The following is a 15,389-nucleotide window of genomic DNA, read 5'->3' as shown; positions in this document are numbered from 1 at the left end:
TTGTTATCCCATTGCCATAGCTCTGCATGTGCATGGCTTGTTGTCTGTGTGACTTTTTCAATCGATTTCTGATGTTTTCCATGACTGCTCTCAGTGGCTGTTTTTAAGCAAAGAGGAAAATTTCACAAAGTTCCACTTGGTTTTTGAGCTCTACACCACTTGGAATATCCACCTGAAAAGATCCAAAATATAATTTTCTGTAGAAAACTACTGCCTATACATGTAGTCAGCTGCAAAATCTGTTTTATTGTAGATAGATTTTCCTAGGTAATGGGATGGAAGGGAAGTGGTTACAAAATTACTGATAAATCATTTGTAAATATTCCTTAGGGAAATATTCCTTATTCTTACCAGTACCTACTGGTCCCTTATTCCCTCTCCAAATTCTTCACAGTTACCTCAGGACAGGTAGCACAGAGCAGCTCCTTCCACAGGATCCACAACACAATCACAAGCAAATATTAAGTAATTGCCCAGAGCCCACAGCTGAAATTTCCTCCAAGGGGAGAGGAAGCTGTTGTTGTACTCTGAACTTTACCTCTAATTTTGCATTTTTATGTTCAAACAGCCAACTTCTGTACTTTTCTGAAATCTGCACAATGATATGTGCTGGTACTCAGCCAGGACCTGTGCAGAAATTGCATCCATGGTATTGGTTTCTACATTCTTTCGGGTAGACACACTGCTGTAATAACAAAATAAAATACCACTCTCTTCTGCTTAGAGGGAGAACAGGGGGCTGGAAGAAAGTAAAGAGGATTCTAATGAAGAGATACCAAATTTTGTGGCTTGGACTCCAGAGGTGAGAATTATCAGATTTAACAAAAAGGCTGAGGGGTGAGTTGTGATTAATATCACCCTCCTTAATATTCACCAGGTCATGACAATGTCCCCCTGTAGTGACCTCTGCAACTCTACGTAGCTCAGGAGCCAGCCAGCACTCACCTGTGACCAGGCATTTTCTGACTTATTTTCCCTCAGCTACCTTATGGAAGGAGGAAGGTTAATCCCAGACATTGAATGGAGGTGGGATAGGCCTGAACTTCAAGCCAGTGGTGGGAGGGGGCACTTGAGGTTTTTTGTTTGTTTTGAGCATAAGCAGAGTAGGCCTTCCATGCTGCTTCACAAAATTGATTCATACTTTTTCCTGTCCTCTGATAATCAAAGATTTTTTTTATCTCCCTCCACCGAAATATTCTCTTGTAAACTTCTGAAGAAACTTCAGATTTACTAAGTGTGCAGTAGATATCACACTGGGAACCACCTCATCCCAAAGTTACAGACTTGCATTTCAAAGCCTCCTTTGTCCACAACTTTTTGGTGAATGCTGAAATGTAGAAGGGTTTTTCCTATCTACAAAGCCAATAATAATAACAATAAAAACTTGCATTCTTTCTTCTTTTAGAGAAAAAGGTTTCAAGAGAGCTCATGCATTAGGTTTATATAGCAGGGTGGTTCCAGTGAAAAGCTGCCAGAAGCTTTCCCCGTGTCTGATGGAAGCAATGCTAGCCAGCTCTAACATGGATCTGCTGCTGGCCAAAGTAAAGCCCATCAGCAATGGTGGCAGCACCTCTGGATTAAGAGGTTTAAGATGGGGAAAAATTCTCAACTGCACAACTGCAGCCAGAGAGAAGGAGGAACCAGGTCAGTGTTCTTTTACCTGGCTTGTGCAGAAAACCAGCAGAAACCAATTCATGCACTTGGGTTTTTGCAAGGCTGTGTGGAACTCCTGCAATGGCAATCCTCTTCTAAATTAGACTGAGTACAATGACATTATTTATGGGAGCTTTTATATGCATTCCACTGCAAATGAGGCAGCACTTTCAAAAGAATTCAGTTCTTCATATTTGAGTATCTTAACTATTCTTGGTGCTGTCATATTCTTTTCAATAAGCAGGCAAGTAAGTGGTAAACAGTTTATTACCCATCATTTACATGTCAAACCAAGCATATTTTATCAGCCTTTCAGCAACCATCTAGTTCCTTCATGGACATGTAACAGAAGTTTTTAAGTGTCAATTCAGATACCAGCTGCCACATAATAATTTTTAAAGTATTTAGTCACACAAAGAAACACAGAATAAGAATCTAGCTTCACTGATTGCACTGGAGTTGCATTATGTGTTTCTTATCTTTTGTAAGCAAGTAGAGAACATATCAGACACTTAAAGATAAAATAAACTGGGTAAAATGAAAAAAATCCCAAACAGCAGAATAACTTGTGAAATACGTAAGGGAATGATTATTCAACTATACCCCATTTGTCCCAATTAATAACTGCAAATTGACTTTGTAAATCCTTTAACACACAAATGTTTAAATGGATAGACCTGTGTCTTGGTTTTTACTTGTTTTAGCAGGTAGGTTTCTTACTCATTTTTCATGGAGTGTTGCTTCTCTAAATTATTTCACTTTCAGATGTGCACTCTATTTTAGGATAACACAGATAACAAAACCAGTGTACAGAAAAGCAAGGAACATCATCAGAGGGGAAACAACATTTATTCTGAATTTAAGGATAAACAAACCCAACCACTTTATGAATGGGCAATGTTAATTAAATCTTATGACATATATCAAAGTATTTAGATTCAGGTACTTAGCATAAGTAATTAATGAATGGATTCTGGGGTAAGTAATTGCTGAGTATTAATACTCTTAAACTCAAATTAAGTCTAGCATTTCTCTGTTGTCCAACATAACATACGTTGTACCTCAAGAAATCTGTCATCTCCAGCTGGCTAAAACAGTTAATTACATGAGCATGTAATGAAACCATCAAAATCTTTGAAAGCAACTTCATTCCTTGCCAGTATTTGTTTTCAAACATTCTAATTCATGTCATGCTAAAGAAACAGTGCCAAAGTTGTTGGCTGAACTGGTTTGGCTGAACTGGTTTGGTGACTTCTCATGTGCCTGGTTGCTGCTGGCTCCAGAAGGTGCCAAAAGGAAGGTGCAAGAAGGATTTGGATCACTGAATTTCAGACAAAGGGCCAATTTTGCTGTTACCAAGATGTATACCTCCTTTTTTTTCTTCCCTAGCATCACACTGAAACATGGTAGTTGTGCCTTTTTTAGGGCACTGCTATATTAAAATCCAGCTGCCATCAAATGTTTGTTAGCTTTCCATTTACATTAGTAACCTTGGCTCGGTGTGTGTAGTCTCCTAAGGCATATTCAAAGAGCTGCTTTTCTTCTCAGCTTTATCATTGTCAGCTCTGTTATCATGGGAAATTTATTAACTTCTTTGGAGTTTTCATTCTTAAACCTTTTCTATTTTCATTCTACTGGAATATAGCAGATGTTGGAGTTCATACATTTATCTGTATAGTGATGCAGTTTTCACATTTAAAAAAGAGCAGCTCTATTAATTAGCTAGTTAGAGTTAACTAACTACGGACTGGTTAGTCTATCACTGAACTTTGTTACAATAACAGAATAATTAATCTGCCACAGTGTTAACAAATACTTCCAGGGTGAGAATATAATTGTTCTTGCACAGTCTTGTGGAAGTAGGTCCTGTCAAACAAAGCTTGCTTCTGTTTTGCCAGGGTGAAAGATTTGGTCAATAGAAATAGTAGGGTTGGTACCATATGCCTGAATTTTGGCAAAGAAATTTTATTTGTAACAACAGATTGTATATAAAATTAACTTTGTCATAACATCTGGGTGTAAAACCAAGCCACAGAGATATTGGAGAATAATGGGATAATAGTGCATGGGGAAGCTGGTAGGAGTCCCTGTATAATTTTAATATTCTACATGATCAATTCTGTGCTAAAGAAACTTAATGACCATATTTCTGAATGGCATAGGGATTGACAAGATAAATAGTGATGTAAGGTCACTGCTGTATCAGGACTCTGGTCACTCTACTACAGCCTAGTGCTTCCGTCCACAAACCAGACACAAGGCAAAGGGTGTCAGTTATAACCAAGAGAGGGGCCACTGCTTTGGAAAGCTTTTCTGAATGAGGATTTTGGATAAAATGCTCAACCTGTTCCCAGTGCAGCACTGTGTCAAAAAAAAAAAAAGGATTCTGACATAATGTCTCCAAATTAGCAAAGACTTTGCCTCTGTCAAAATAAAATCAAAACTGGTAAAGCTCTGTTAACATGCAAAGTCCACCTCCAACACCTACACTCCAGCAATTATCAGAGCTCACAGGATGGTAAAGACACGAAGGAGAGCTGGAAACTGTGAGTCTTATCCAACACACCCTCAGGAAGCAGGGTAGCCCACAAAAGGATGGGTGGGCTGTGGACAGGGACCTGTCTTACCCATGGAGAACCTGGAACGCCAACAGGACTTTATAAAGAGTAAAGGGATCAATATGACACTCAAGGGGAGTTAAATATAGGGAAACACTTTTTACGAACTGGTAACAAGTTGTCAATTTCTCATGAAAGAAAGCAGAACTTCACACCAAAAAAAAAAGCCTAAGTAAGCTGCCATTCACAATAAGAGAAAAAGTGGTAAGTGGCACACTGAAGAACAGCCATCATAATCATAGAGAATTTTCTAAAAAGTGCATCTCAGAAGATGAAACTGTTTTATTTAACATTGCTTGGAAAGGTAGATTCCTCATCCAGACTGAAAGCTTGCAGCCAGTCTGTTTCTCCTGAATATATACACCTATTTTTCCAACCCAAGTAAGGTGTGCATTTCTCAAAGATAATCTTCCAAAATTTCATATGTTAACTTTGCTCCTAGTCAGCTGAATTACTATCTTGAACCACTAGCAAATGCTAGCTGGCTGCATCTAATGAAGAGATTGTAAGAAGGTCTTCTGAGGAATAAAGTATAAAATGTCTGCCTTATTTAATCTTTTTCCTGCTTAAGTAATGTTAATATCCATTAGTATGATGATATTAGACAGAATGGTTGTCCTTCTAGAAGTATGTTTATTTTCTTCCCTGGGAGGTTTATAATATGAAATAACTCCTCAGTTTGTATTGATATCTGGTCCTGATTCTTTATTTTTAAAAAATGAATGACATACATTATAGTTTTATATGTAGTGGCACAGAGAACTTTAAACAGCTGCATTCAGTGTTAAAATCACACTGAGATTCCAACTCTGTACATTTTTTTCAACAAAATATTACAAAACATGCAGGGGCAAATATTCTTTTATTTCCATTTCAGATTTTTCTAAATCCCGATTATAATTAAAGGGACTGACCAGAAGTTCATTATTTTGTTCCTGTCATGGTTTGACACTGGCCAAATGCCAGGCACCCACGAAAGCCACTCATTCACCCTCCCCTGCCACAACTGGACAGAGGAGAGAAAAAAAATTTAACGATGGGGTCATAGGCTGAGATAAGGGAGAAAACACTCCAAGGGCAAAACAGGCTCAACTTAGAGGTACAAAGTGAATTTATTACCAACAGTCAGAGGAGGATAATGAGAAGTAAAATAAGCCCTTAGAAAAACACCTTTTTTTTCCCCAACTCCTTCCCCCCAAGAGCACAGGGGACAGGGAGGTGGAGGTTTTGGTCAGTTCATCACTGGAGCTGTTCCTCCACTGCTCTGGGAAAGAGTGAAGAGGCTTTTCTGCATTTCCACTCAAGGTGTGCTGCCCTCTTCGATGGTGAATATTCTCCATGGCGCAGTGGAACTGACAGCAGAATTGGCCATTTTTAAGGGCACATCAGGGACAGTCACCTCCCCTTCCTGAACTCTTTACCTACCCAGTAACAACCACATGGCTGCTACCTCAGACAAAGAGTCATTTCTCCAGGATTGTGTTTCTGTGTTCACATGATGGAAACCAGCTGGAAACACTGGGTACCAGCTCTATGCCAACACCAGCTGATGAAAGGCTGGAGTCTTCTATAAAGTACAGCCAGCATGAGCAGTTTGTGCCCAGAACGTGGCTTCATGTTGTCTTTGGGGCTTAATTTAGCCTTAATAAAATGAAGATACGTATCTGATTTGAAAGTAACAATTTTATATCTAAAGGGAGGTCAGTGTGTACAGTCCTTTCCTGACAACCTGGAAAGTAACATTCAGAGCTACAAGAAAATGTGTTATCTACACACACAGGTGTTCTCTTTGAGTATGCTTCATTCTAGGGCTCTGCAGTTCCTCAGAAATTACCTCCACCTTTAGCAGGAGGCACAAGATGGTCTTCAGCAGCAGAAGTGAGCCTCAAAAATAGTCTGGGGCATGGCAGAGAGCAGGTACAGAGTAGGGGCTGTGGCAAGAGGACAGTGTCACCTCCTTCTGGTTGAGACCAGAGCCTGCTCTTCCTTTTGACAACCGATTTCACAAAATTCTCTGCGCAGCATGATGAGAAGGCCAAATCTTTCAAGGCGGGCAGTAAAAAGGGGAACCTTAAAATGGTTAGGGTTGGACAAAACCTTAAAGATCACCTCATTTCAACCCCCTGCCGTGGGCAGGAACACCTCACACTAGACCAGCACCATTCCAACATGGACTTGAATGCTTTAAGGGATGAGGTATCCACAGCTTCTCTGGGCAACCTGTGCGCACTGTCCATTGCACTGTCCACACCCTCCGACGGAAGAATTTCGTCCTGGTATCTAATCTACACATACCCTCTTGCAGTTTGAAGCCATCACTTCATGTCCTATCAAAAACTCCCTTTCCAGCTCTCTTTAGCCTGTTTAGTCACTGAAAGGCGATAGAAGGTCTCCACGAGCCTTCTCCAGGATGAGCAAGCAGAACTCTCTCACTGTCTGCAGAGGAGCCTGCGGACCCCAGAGCTGAATGCAGCACTCCAGGCCAGAGCAGAGGGGCAGCATCCCCTTCCTCACCTGCGGCCCGCGGCGCTTTGGACGCACCCAGGACACAAGTTTGGCTTTCCGGGGGAGCCGGGTTCACCTTGCGAGTCGTGCCGGGCGGGGCGGCTCTCGCTCCGCGGCTCCTGCCCGCAGCATCCCTGCGGAGCGGCGCCGAGCGCGGCCCCGCCGTGCCCGTGCCCGTGCCCAGGTGCGGAGCGCGCTCCCCGCGGGGCGGGAGGAGCGGCCGGCGGCGCGCACGGCGCGGGCTCGGTGCGTGAGGCGGCGGGGCCGGGCCGGCGCTGATGTCACCGCTGCGGCGGGAGCTGCCGCCGCCCCGGGCCGCAGCAGCCGCCCCTGCGCGCCCGATGGAGCGCGGGTAGGCGGCGAGGGCCATGCGCCTGCTGCCTCCGCCCGGTGCCCGCCGGTGCCCGCGGGGCTGCGCCGTCCGCCGCGGCGGCCGGGCATGGTGGCGGGCGGTGCGTGCGTGAGGCAGCCCTCCCTCAGCCCGCCGGGCCTGCCTTTGTCCGCGCCGGGAGCATGTGGGTGAACCCCGAGGAGGTGCTGCTGGCCAACGCGCTGTGGGTGACGGAGCGGGCCAACCCCTACTTCATCCTGCAGAGGAGGAAGGGGCACGGCGGCGATGGCGGCGGCGGGGGACTGGCGGGTAAGGGCGGCGGGGCCGGGGCGGGTCCCGCGGTCCCTGGCGCGGCTGCGGGGAGCTCCGCGCTGCTGCCGCCCGGCCGAGCTCGGGAGCGCGGAAAGCGCCGCGGCTGCCCCGCGGGTTTACGCGTGGGAGGCCCAGCGGTGAGCGATGGCTCCGCGCATCAGGGTGTGACTCGCCCCGTGCTCTGGGAGAATTTTCTTGCCGAACCTTCAGCGCGCGTTCCGTAAAATATGACAGTATTGTAGTTCAGAAATTTACGAAGCGAACAGATGTGCTTCGGCTTGTCCGTATGTTCCAGATGTCCTTGTGAAGTGTGTTGCCCGAATGCTTTGTTTCCCACTGCTGGCAGCTGGAGACGCTTTTGTAGAGGTTTCGGTCATACTGATCTAGATCTTAATAATCCTGTGCATATACGTTCATCGAGGTCTTCCACCCTTTCTTGGCCAATGCATATGGATTTATATGAGATTGGAGATACAGAACCCAATGGTGTTTCCACTGGTACTTCTTGAATTGGTACAGAATAATAAAGCTACTTCTGAAACCTGTGCTTTCTTCTTTACGCACTTCTATGATAATTAGTACTTGAGGCTAAGCAAAATAAACATACCGACTGCATCTGTGTTTGGTTCAAGGTTCTGTGCATGTTTACTGTGAGATTAAGTGTTTCTTCAGACCTTCAATGCTCTATGGACTTGTAAACAGTTCATAATGTAAACTAAGGCACTGCTGTGAAGTGTGTTTTCATTTAGGCTGCTGAGGTCTTCAGTCAGTGTTGTGTGTTGATATACTACCTCATTCCAGTGTTGCAAGTGACCAGCAGCCACTCCACGTTGTTCAAAAATTTTAGAAATCTACAGTCAGTCTTTTGAAGTGTGGACAGGATTGCCAAACCCATAAAGAAAACGTGTTTTGCCTCAAAAGTTCACCCCTGCTCTGCTTACTGAAAAAATTTTCTCAGGGTCTCCTCTCATGGATTACCCCCTGGCCTCTCAAGGTCTGAAAATACGTTCTTCTACTTTCTGACTTGGTTATCTTTGAATTAAAAATGGTTTTAGATAGCCATCAATTTTCCAGTAATTTCTCAGTTATTGGGGAAACAGGTTGAGTTTGGGGTTCTGTTCTTCAATCTGTTTGTACAGTGCTTGCATACCTAATTCTTCTTGTGAGTGTATGTGTAATAGTCTGATGGAAGTAGGATTCATAAATTTGCACCTTTTTTTTCTTTTTTTTGAGGCCAGAATAAGCCTGCAGCATTTGGTAGAAGTAGAGAAATAGTTATTTGTTTCTGTGCTACCCACCTGCCTTTTGGAATTTAAATATTTGTGCGCCGTATCCATTATTTTAGGATGTGAATGAAGTCTGTAGAGTCTACATATGAATATTATTTAGAAGGTGAAATTCTTCATGTATTTTGAAATCTGCTGTCAGTGTAGTTCTTGTGCTTTGCCTGAAATTGCAGCTGCTGTGGCACTGAGGTAGTAGCAACAAGTTGGTTTCCAGGGGTTTTGTTTGTTTATACAGAAAAGGGCTGGTAAAAAGTTGTAGCTTTTTTTCAGTATGTTGCTAAAACCACAACTAATCAAACCCCTTGTAACTAACTAATTTATTAGAGTCGGCAGCATTTAAAGGAACGTATGGAAACTTACCAGACCTTGTGCTAAAGTGGCAAGGGTTTGTGACACAGTGGTCAACAAAAGGTGGGAGAGGAAGGGAGGGGGGGATGGATGGAGTCTCCCAGCCACTCCCAAAGTGACAGGCACAGTAATAACTGGAACCTAAGTTTATTTTTTTTTTCAGGGAAATGCTGGAATTTTCTGCTGGTTCTTTTAACTGCTGTGGTCTGCCAGTTGAGGGACAAGGAAGTTGGATAAAGCCAGTGGATTGTTCTTGGTAGGAAAGACTAGTTAAAAGCAAGGTATTGAGTGATCTAGCTGATCCTGAGTTAAAGAACAAATCTGCTGACATGGTAAACAGGATACATAATTTGGAGTAATTATAGCATTTAGGATGACTCTTTGGAAGCTCCCTAGATTATACTGATCTTGTGACAAAAGTGGAGTTTACCCGGTCAAAAGTAAACAGGGAAAAAAAGAACTTTTGGTGTGATGGGTTGGATTTTTTTTCCTCCTTAATTACATTTTCTGTAGTGACATAATACTGAAATTTGCTCAGATATAATCTAGGAAGTTAGCCACCTATTCATGTGGTATCAAATTTGGCCTAGTTGCTCTGTGGGAAACTAATTTATATGTCCTTGAATTTGACTAGAAATATTGTATACAAGATTTTTAACTGTGCTAGGGATGATCTCAATTCATATTTGCAAGAGAGGATGTAAATACAGCTGTCCTTTTTTTTGTGATCTAACTTTTGCTGACTTATACTCCCTCATTATTGACTCTTGAAGTCATTTGTTTTGAATTGTAGAATGAGAATTGACTTTCAAAGTGATGAGACTGTGGGTAAGATGACATTAGATGGCTTCACCATGTGACTTTAAGCAGTGGCTAGGCAATAAGAAGCGTTGATTTTCTGGCATTGCCCTCAAATCCAGGTTTGCCGTGAAACTGTCATCACCAAACTCATCAGGGTTAAGTGTAATGCCCTTCTCTCCATCTGTGAACATGGCAAACTTCTTTTGGCATGTCTCAGTCTAAAGCCTAGTATTTTATGTAGCCTTGGGGGTGGGTGCAAGTGCTTCTTGTTGGCTTTATGTTGGAGCAGAACAGTACTCGAGTTATCTGTTCTCCTGGATGCACTCTGAGTGTGTCAGTGCTTTCAGAAAAAGGGGTATCAGTCACTTGGGGGAAAGGGTGAAAAAAATCTGGTTTTCTCCTCTTGGCTTTGGTTTATGTAGCGGTTGAACAGAGAAACTCTTATTTAAATACTTGTTTGGGCATTGGAGACATTTTCCTCCCCTATATCATATTGTAACAAGTTGGGAGAATGATGATGATCTTTTAATGCATTAGGGCAGTGCTGATTAGCAAGTCCATAGAAGTAATCTCTGCTAACAAGGTGTATTAGATCAGTGGGTAACTTCAGAGGTGGAGCTTTTCTAATAAGCAGTGTGGATCCATTTTTATACTGAATTGGGTCTGGACTCATTTAAGTTATTGTGTCAGTGTCATTACTAGTCACATCAGTGGGGCTTTTCTTTGTAAGCACGCCTTAATTGAAGGGTTGTTTGGCTTTTATTTTCCTTTTTAACAAGAAGAAAATAGAAAATATTTTAAATTGGATTTTAAATTGGATTTTCATAGCTGTTCTGCAAACTCACATTATCTTGCATGACTGCATTAATCTTCCAGGACAAGACCAAAAAATATACTTTTCTGCTTTAAATGTATTTGATGGTTGATGAGCTTTCTCTGTGATTAAATTGTTTTATGCCTTGCACATAATGCCATGCCCATATTTTGCTTCTGTGTGACCCATGGTCAGCAGTTTCATTTTCCTTTTGTTCACCAACAGGGGAAAAAGTATTTTCTTTCCTCATATTCTTCTTGCTTCTCTGGGCAGCCTGGTCATTTGGCCTGTATGAAATAATTCCTTCTCCAGAGGAATGTGGTGTATTTATTTCCACAACAGCCTGCATCAGCTGTAGCAGAGGCATTTGGACAGAACATGAACCCAGATCTCTACCATGATTTGGGCACTGTGCCCTGTATGACAGTATTACTTTTATGGATGTAGAGATCTCGAACATGTCATCAACTTTATAAACAATTAAAAGGTCATGTTATTAAGTGTATCTTGCATTGAGATGCAACAAATAGGTTAAAAAATGCCTCTTAACTGCTTTCTGCTGTGATAACATTTGCCAAACTCTTCTACTTCAAGACAGTATAGTAAGGAATTACTGTACCTGGTAATGGATGGCAGAGCAGTGTATTCACTTGGAGCTTACAGGATGAGAGACTGAGGCTGTGGTACAATTAGCTGGTGGCTACTGTGCTCCTTTTGCCTGTGTACATTTGTGTGTGTGAAGTAGAGATGCAGTTCTAAGTGACTTTGTTTGAAATGGTATTGTGAAATCTCTGAATCCCAAGGGAAATAAGTTGTTCTTAGCAAAAACTGGTTTTAGAAGTGAATTATTTTGCAAATAGGGTATATGTACTTACAGCTGGGACAGTGCCTGTGTGAGAGATGCAGTAGGAGTTGTAAGTCCATGCCATATTGCCAAGAATGATTCAAATGTTTAAGCAGAAGAGAGCAGATGGAAATATGCTGACTTCTGGTGATAAAAGGATCTGATGAAATACTACTTCTCCCCAGATATTTATGCAAAAGGAGTTGTCATTTAATTTCCACACTGGAAAGGCAAAAAGGAGAGGTTCTGAGCTCTGCTGGCTGATGTGACATATCAACATCAGATCTAATATAATTTTAAATACTGTGACAGTGTTCCAAATTGAAAAGCTTTTCTGCAGCCTTGCTGGACAATTAGTATTTCACATTTGGAGCTAAGATTCTGGCTTGCTCGAAACCTCTCAGTTAAGAGAGTTGAGGAAGAGATTACTTGAAAACCTGTTCATACTTAAGATTTAGAAAAGCTTTTGGCCACTTGATCTTCTGCCTGAACAACGTATGGTCCATGTTTTAACAAACTTGACACTTTCTGCCTTTGTTGACTCAAGTAGTTGGGATTTTGCATGTCAGACTTGAGTACAAAGCATGTGCTTTCTGATAATTGAAATACAGTGTTTATCAAAATGGATGCAATTATCATAGTGGATAGGGATGGACAGCATATCCATCACCTTTCCATGATTGTTTTGGCACAGATAGTGGAAGCTGGTCTCTTCTGCTCTGCCTTCATTTGTCAGTACACCAAATCTACTCTGACGCTCTAAGCTGCTCCTTAGGATCTGCTGTGGGTGTGTTTACTTCTCCACACCACTGCACTTCCACTTCAGGGAATACTCAGATGTCTAGGGCTGAATTGGTGTTTGATTCCCCAGACTGACTCACAGTCTTCCTGCTGAATTCCCAGATGCTTTTCCAAGTTCCTCACTTCCTGCCTAATGCTTCTCTGCATTCTCTTCTGTTGGCTCTGGAGACAACGTCTCTAGTGCCTGAGATGTTGCTTGGTGCAGCTTTGCTTCTCCCTCTAATATTTCTTGGTCAAAGACTTTCCTTGAATGATGCTTTTATCTCCTACACTGTGAGTAGTGTGGCCTGTCCAGGCTGTTGAGCTGAGCTGCTTTTGCCACTTTTGCCCTTGAAACAAAGGGTGGCCTGCTCTTTCTCCTGAGATCTCTGTTTGTAGGAAACCCTGTTGGAAATGTTGCACAGGATCACAAGATAGTCTAGGCCATTTAAAATTTTTCTGCATTATAGCAGAGTTTGCATTGCTTACAGGGTTTTTGTTACTGTTCTTTGGTCCTACACTGAAAGGTGTAGAAGTAGCACTTCTTGACATCAGTTTCCATATTTCCATCACTCCACTGTCCAGTTATGCATCCTTGTAAGAATGTATCATATTTCACAGAGGTTTGGGCCCTTGATAGTTTCAGTTAGATTCCTGCGGAACTAAAAAAGGTTCCACAAAGTATGCTACCATATACTCAAATGTCTTGGGAACTTAATTTGAACATACAGAATTCTGTGTTCTCATACAGTATTTCCTCTTGTAAATATTTGGTATAGGCAGAATCTCCTTGTTTTTATCCTTCACAGTATCATATGGCTTTTCCAGAGACAGGAGTTGTCTCTGCCATTGATTTTGCTAAAGTATGATGATACAATGTGTATAAAGAGCTGTGAGCATTTGACTGAAACTTACTTATCTTTATCTCATTGACCATTAACACATACTTCTGTTTTCTGATCAATGTTGATATTCAGAAATAACATTTGCATTTTGACTTTAAATCTGGTGCTTAGATGATCTTAGGTTCTAGAGGACTTCTTCCAAATCTTTCCATTTGTTTTCTTTCCAAAGGAAAGCTTGTCTTTTCAATGCTGTATTTGTGATTTTTTTTTTTCCCTGAAGTTTCCAGATGGGGGTGTTTGAATTTCTACCACAGCAGTAACCTTGGTTTCAACTAGTGCATTTTTAATGTTTTGGATTTTATTGTTCTTTATGCATAATCTGTCTTGTTCTTCCCCTCTGTTTTTTGCAGTATTTTATCAGCCAGAGTTATTGGGATCTTCCGTTGAGCATTGTTCATTTGCCTGGTGAAGTGCCTCCTCTGATAGCTTATTGAAGTCTGATCTATCTGCACATATTCAATCAGAACTGTGAAAATCTAAAATTCTCCTTTTCTGAAGCTATTGCTTCTTTTCAGATTTAGCTTGTATTTTATCATGCTTCAGGACTTCTCCTTCTGGGTCCATGCTGAGTTTACTGTGGCATCTTCAGTCCTCAAACTAAATTCAGTTTACAGTAATTTTTCTTAGGTTAGCAGTGGTGGTGTTTGGAAGTTTTTTTTTCTGTTTTTTTTTTGGTTTTTGTTGGTGTTTTTTTGTCTTAATTTGCTCACACTTACTTGATTTGTTCTTTCATCTTACACGGTTTACCTGAATCTTATGTTGGTGCAGCTACAGATTTAAATTTTCCTGTTGGATGAAATCTATTAAATTTGTTTATGCTACTCTGACAGAATGGGACACTTTAAAATAATTAGTTGTGAGTGAAGTTCAGTGACTTCTCTGCTGTTTTGGTCCATGATACTTAATTATGCTTTTCCTAAATGTTTTTTACAAACTTATAGGTAATTGTTTATATCACACCTAGAAGGCATTTGATAATTTCATCTCTATTTTTCTCACTGTTTTTCCATAATTTCATATAGTCTGGTGTGATTAATATGTAATATAATTTTTTTTCAGTAGTGTGAGATAAGTTGTTTGGGGTTTTGTCTAAATATCAGCTTTCTCTGTGTTGTAAGCCTTCACATACTTGTAACTGTGGAATGTCCTGTCCTGTCCTGTCCTGTCAGTGATTGTCTCTTTCTGTGAGCTTCAGCTTAGCAGAGTTACAAGAAGTTGAAAAATCTGAAAGTCTAATCCCAACCAGATTTAGGTTCAAATTAAAATACAGAATTTTTTCAGGGTTGGTCATGGGTTGATTGGACACTTAACAAGTACAGTACCCTTTTAAATTAACATATTTGGAAGATAAGCTGATTGAATCACAATTGTTAAACTTGAAGGGTGGATGAAAGCTTTATTGTTTCTTGCTGCTTTATCCCTTGATAATCAAGCCAGATATCACATTGGCAGTTCCCAAGCTTTTTCTTTAAATATTAATGGTCAGTTTTTCAGTCTTCTCTCATTTGTGTTGATCAGCTTGAAGATGGAGAATGTTTTGCTGCTTTTCTTACTAAATGTGTCAGTAGGGTGACAGTTCTTAGAATTATTTTCACTGAACATGTTTGAAAACTCCTGTGCAAATAAAAGGGTGGCTGGACAAATCTCTGGTCTATAGAACTGTGTTGGTAAGAAGAGAGAGCAGCAAAGGCAGACATTGGGGAAAACTTAACCAATCCTATTAATCCCATTCTTAATTATTTAAGAAATATATATATTTAAAAAACAGATATCATTATTATTTAATTAAAGAATATTAATTCTTTTAAGTCTAGAGGAAGAATTTTATTTTCTTGATACCACATTAGATGCCCATATAAGCCACATGGGCAGACAGAAAATAAATCTTTAGAGGTCATTTAACCTTCTTTTATATTAAAGGGCTATTAAAGTGTAGGCCTTCATGAAGTTTTAAGGGCAGTGTTCACAATGAAGAGGTTATATTCTTACTTTTGTGGGTATTATTGCCAGTAGTGGAAGATTAAAACTCAATTATTTTTGTGTGGTGTATAATATTTTCAATTTATATAGGCTTTCCTGTGAAATTAAATCAAGTAGCATTGACCCTCCCTTTAAAAAGGATTTGTCCATAGTATTGCCCATGGAGTTCAGGTTGTTGCTCTAGGTTGAGTTTTGACAAACAAGTAATGGGA

General features: G+C 41.0%; 1 protein-coding gene across 2 annotated transcripts in view; it reads left to right on the top strand.

Moving 5' to 3' along the window:
* Positions 1–7,021: 7,021 nt before the first annotated feature.
* The window catches only part of TBC1D9 (TBC1 domain family member 9), a 48,465-nt gene continuing 40,097 nt past the window's right edge, over positions 7,022–15,389 (top strand). Inside the window, exon 1 of one of the 2 annotated variants that reach the window (XM_064416555.1) lies at positions 7,022–7,416. In XM_064416555.1, coding sequence (XP_064272625.1) covers positions 7,290–7,416 — 127 coding nt within the window. In that variant the 5' untranslated portion in view covers positions 7,022–7,289. The remainder of the gene's footprint in view (positions 7,417–15,389) is intronic. The other variant, XM_064416554.1, reaches the window with a different exon arrangement.

The sequence above is a fragment of the Passer domesticus genome, chromosome 4, assembly GCF_036417665.1.
Source record: "Passer domesticus isolate bPasDom1 chromosome 4, bPasDom1.hap1, whole genome shotgun sequence".
In the NCBI taxonomy this organism is placed as follows: domain Eukaryota; kingdom Metazoa; phylum Chordata; class Aves; order Passeriformes; family Passeridae; genus Passer; species Passer domesticus.
Note: the sequence above shows the minus strand (reverse complement) of the source record. Positions and strands in the feature narration are given on the sequence as shown.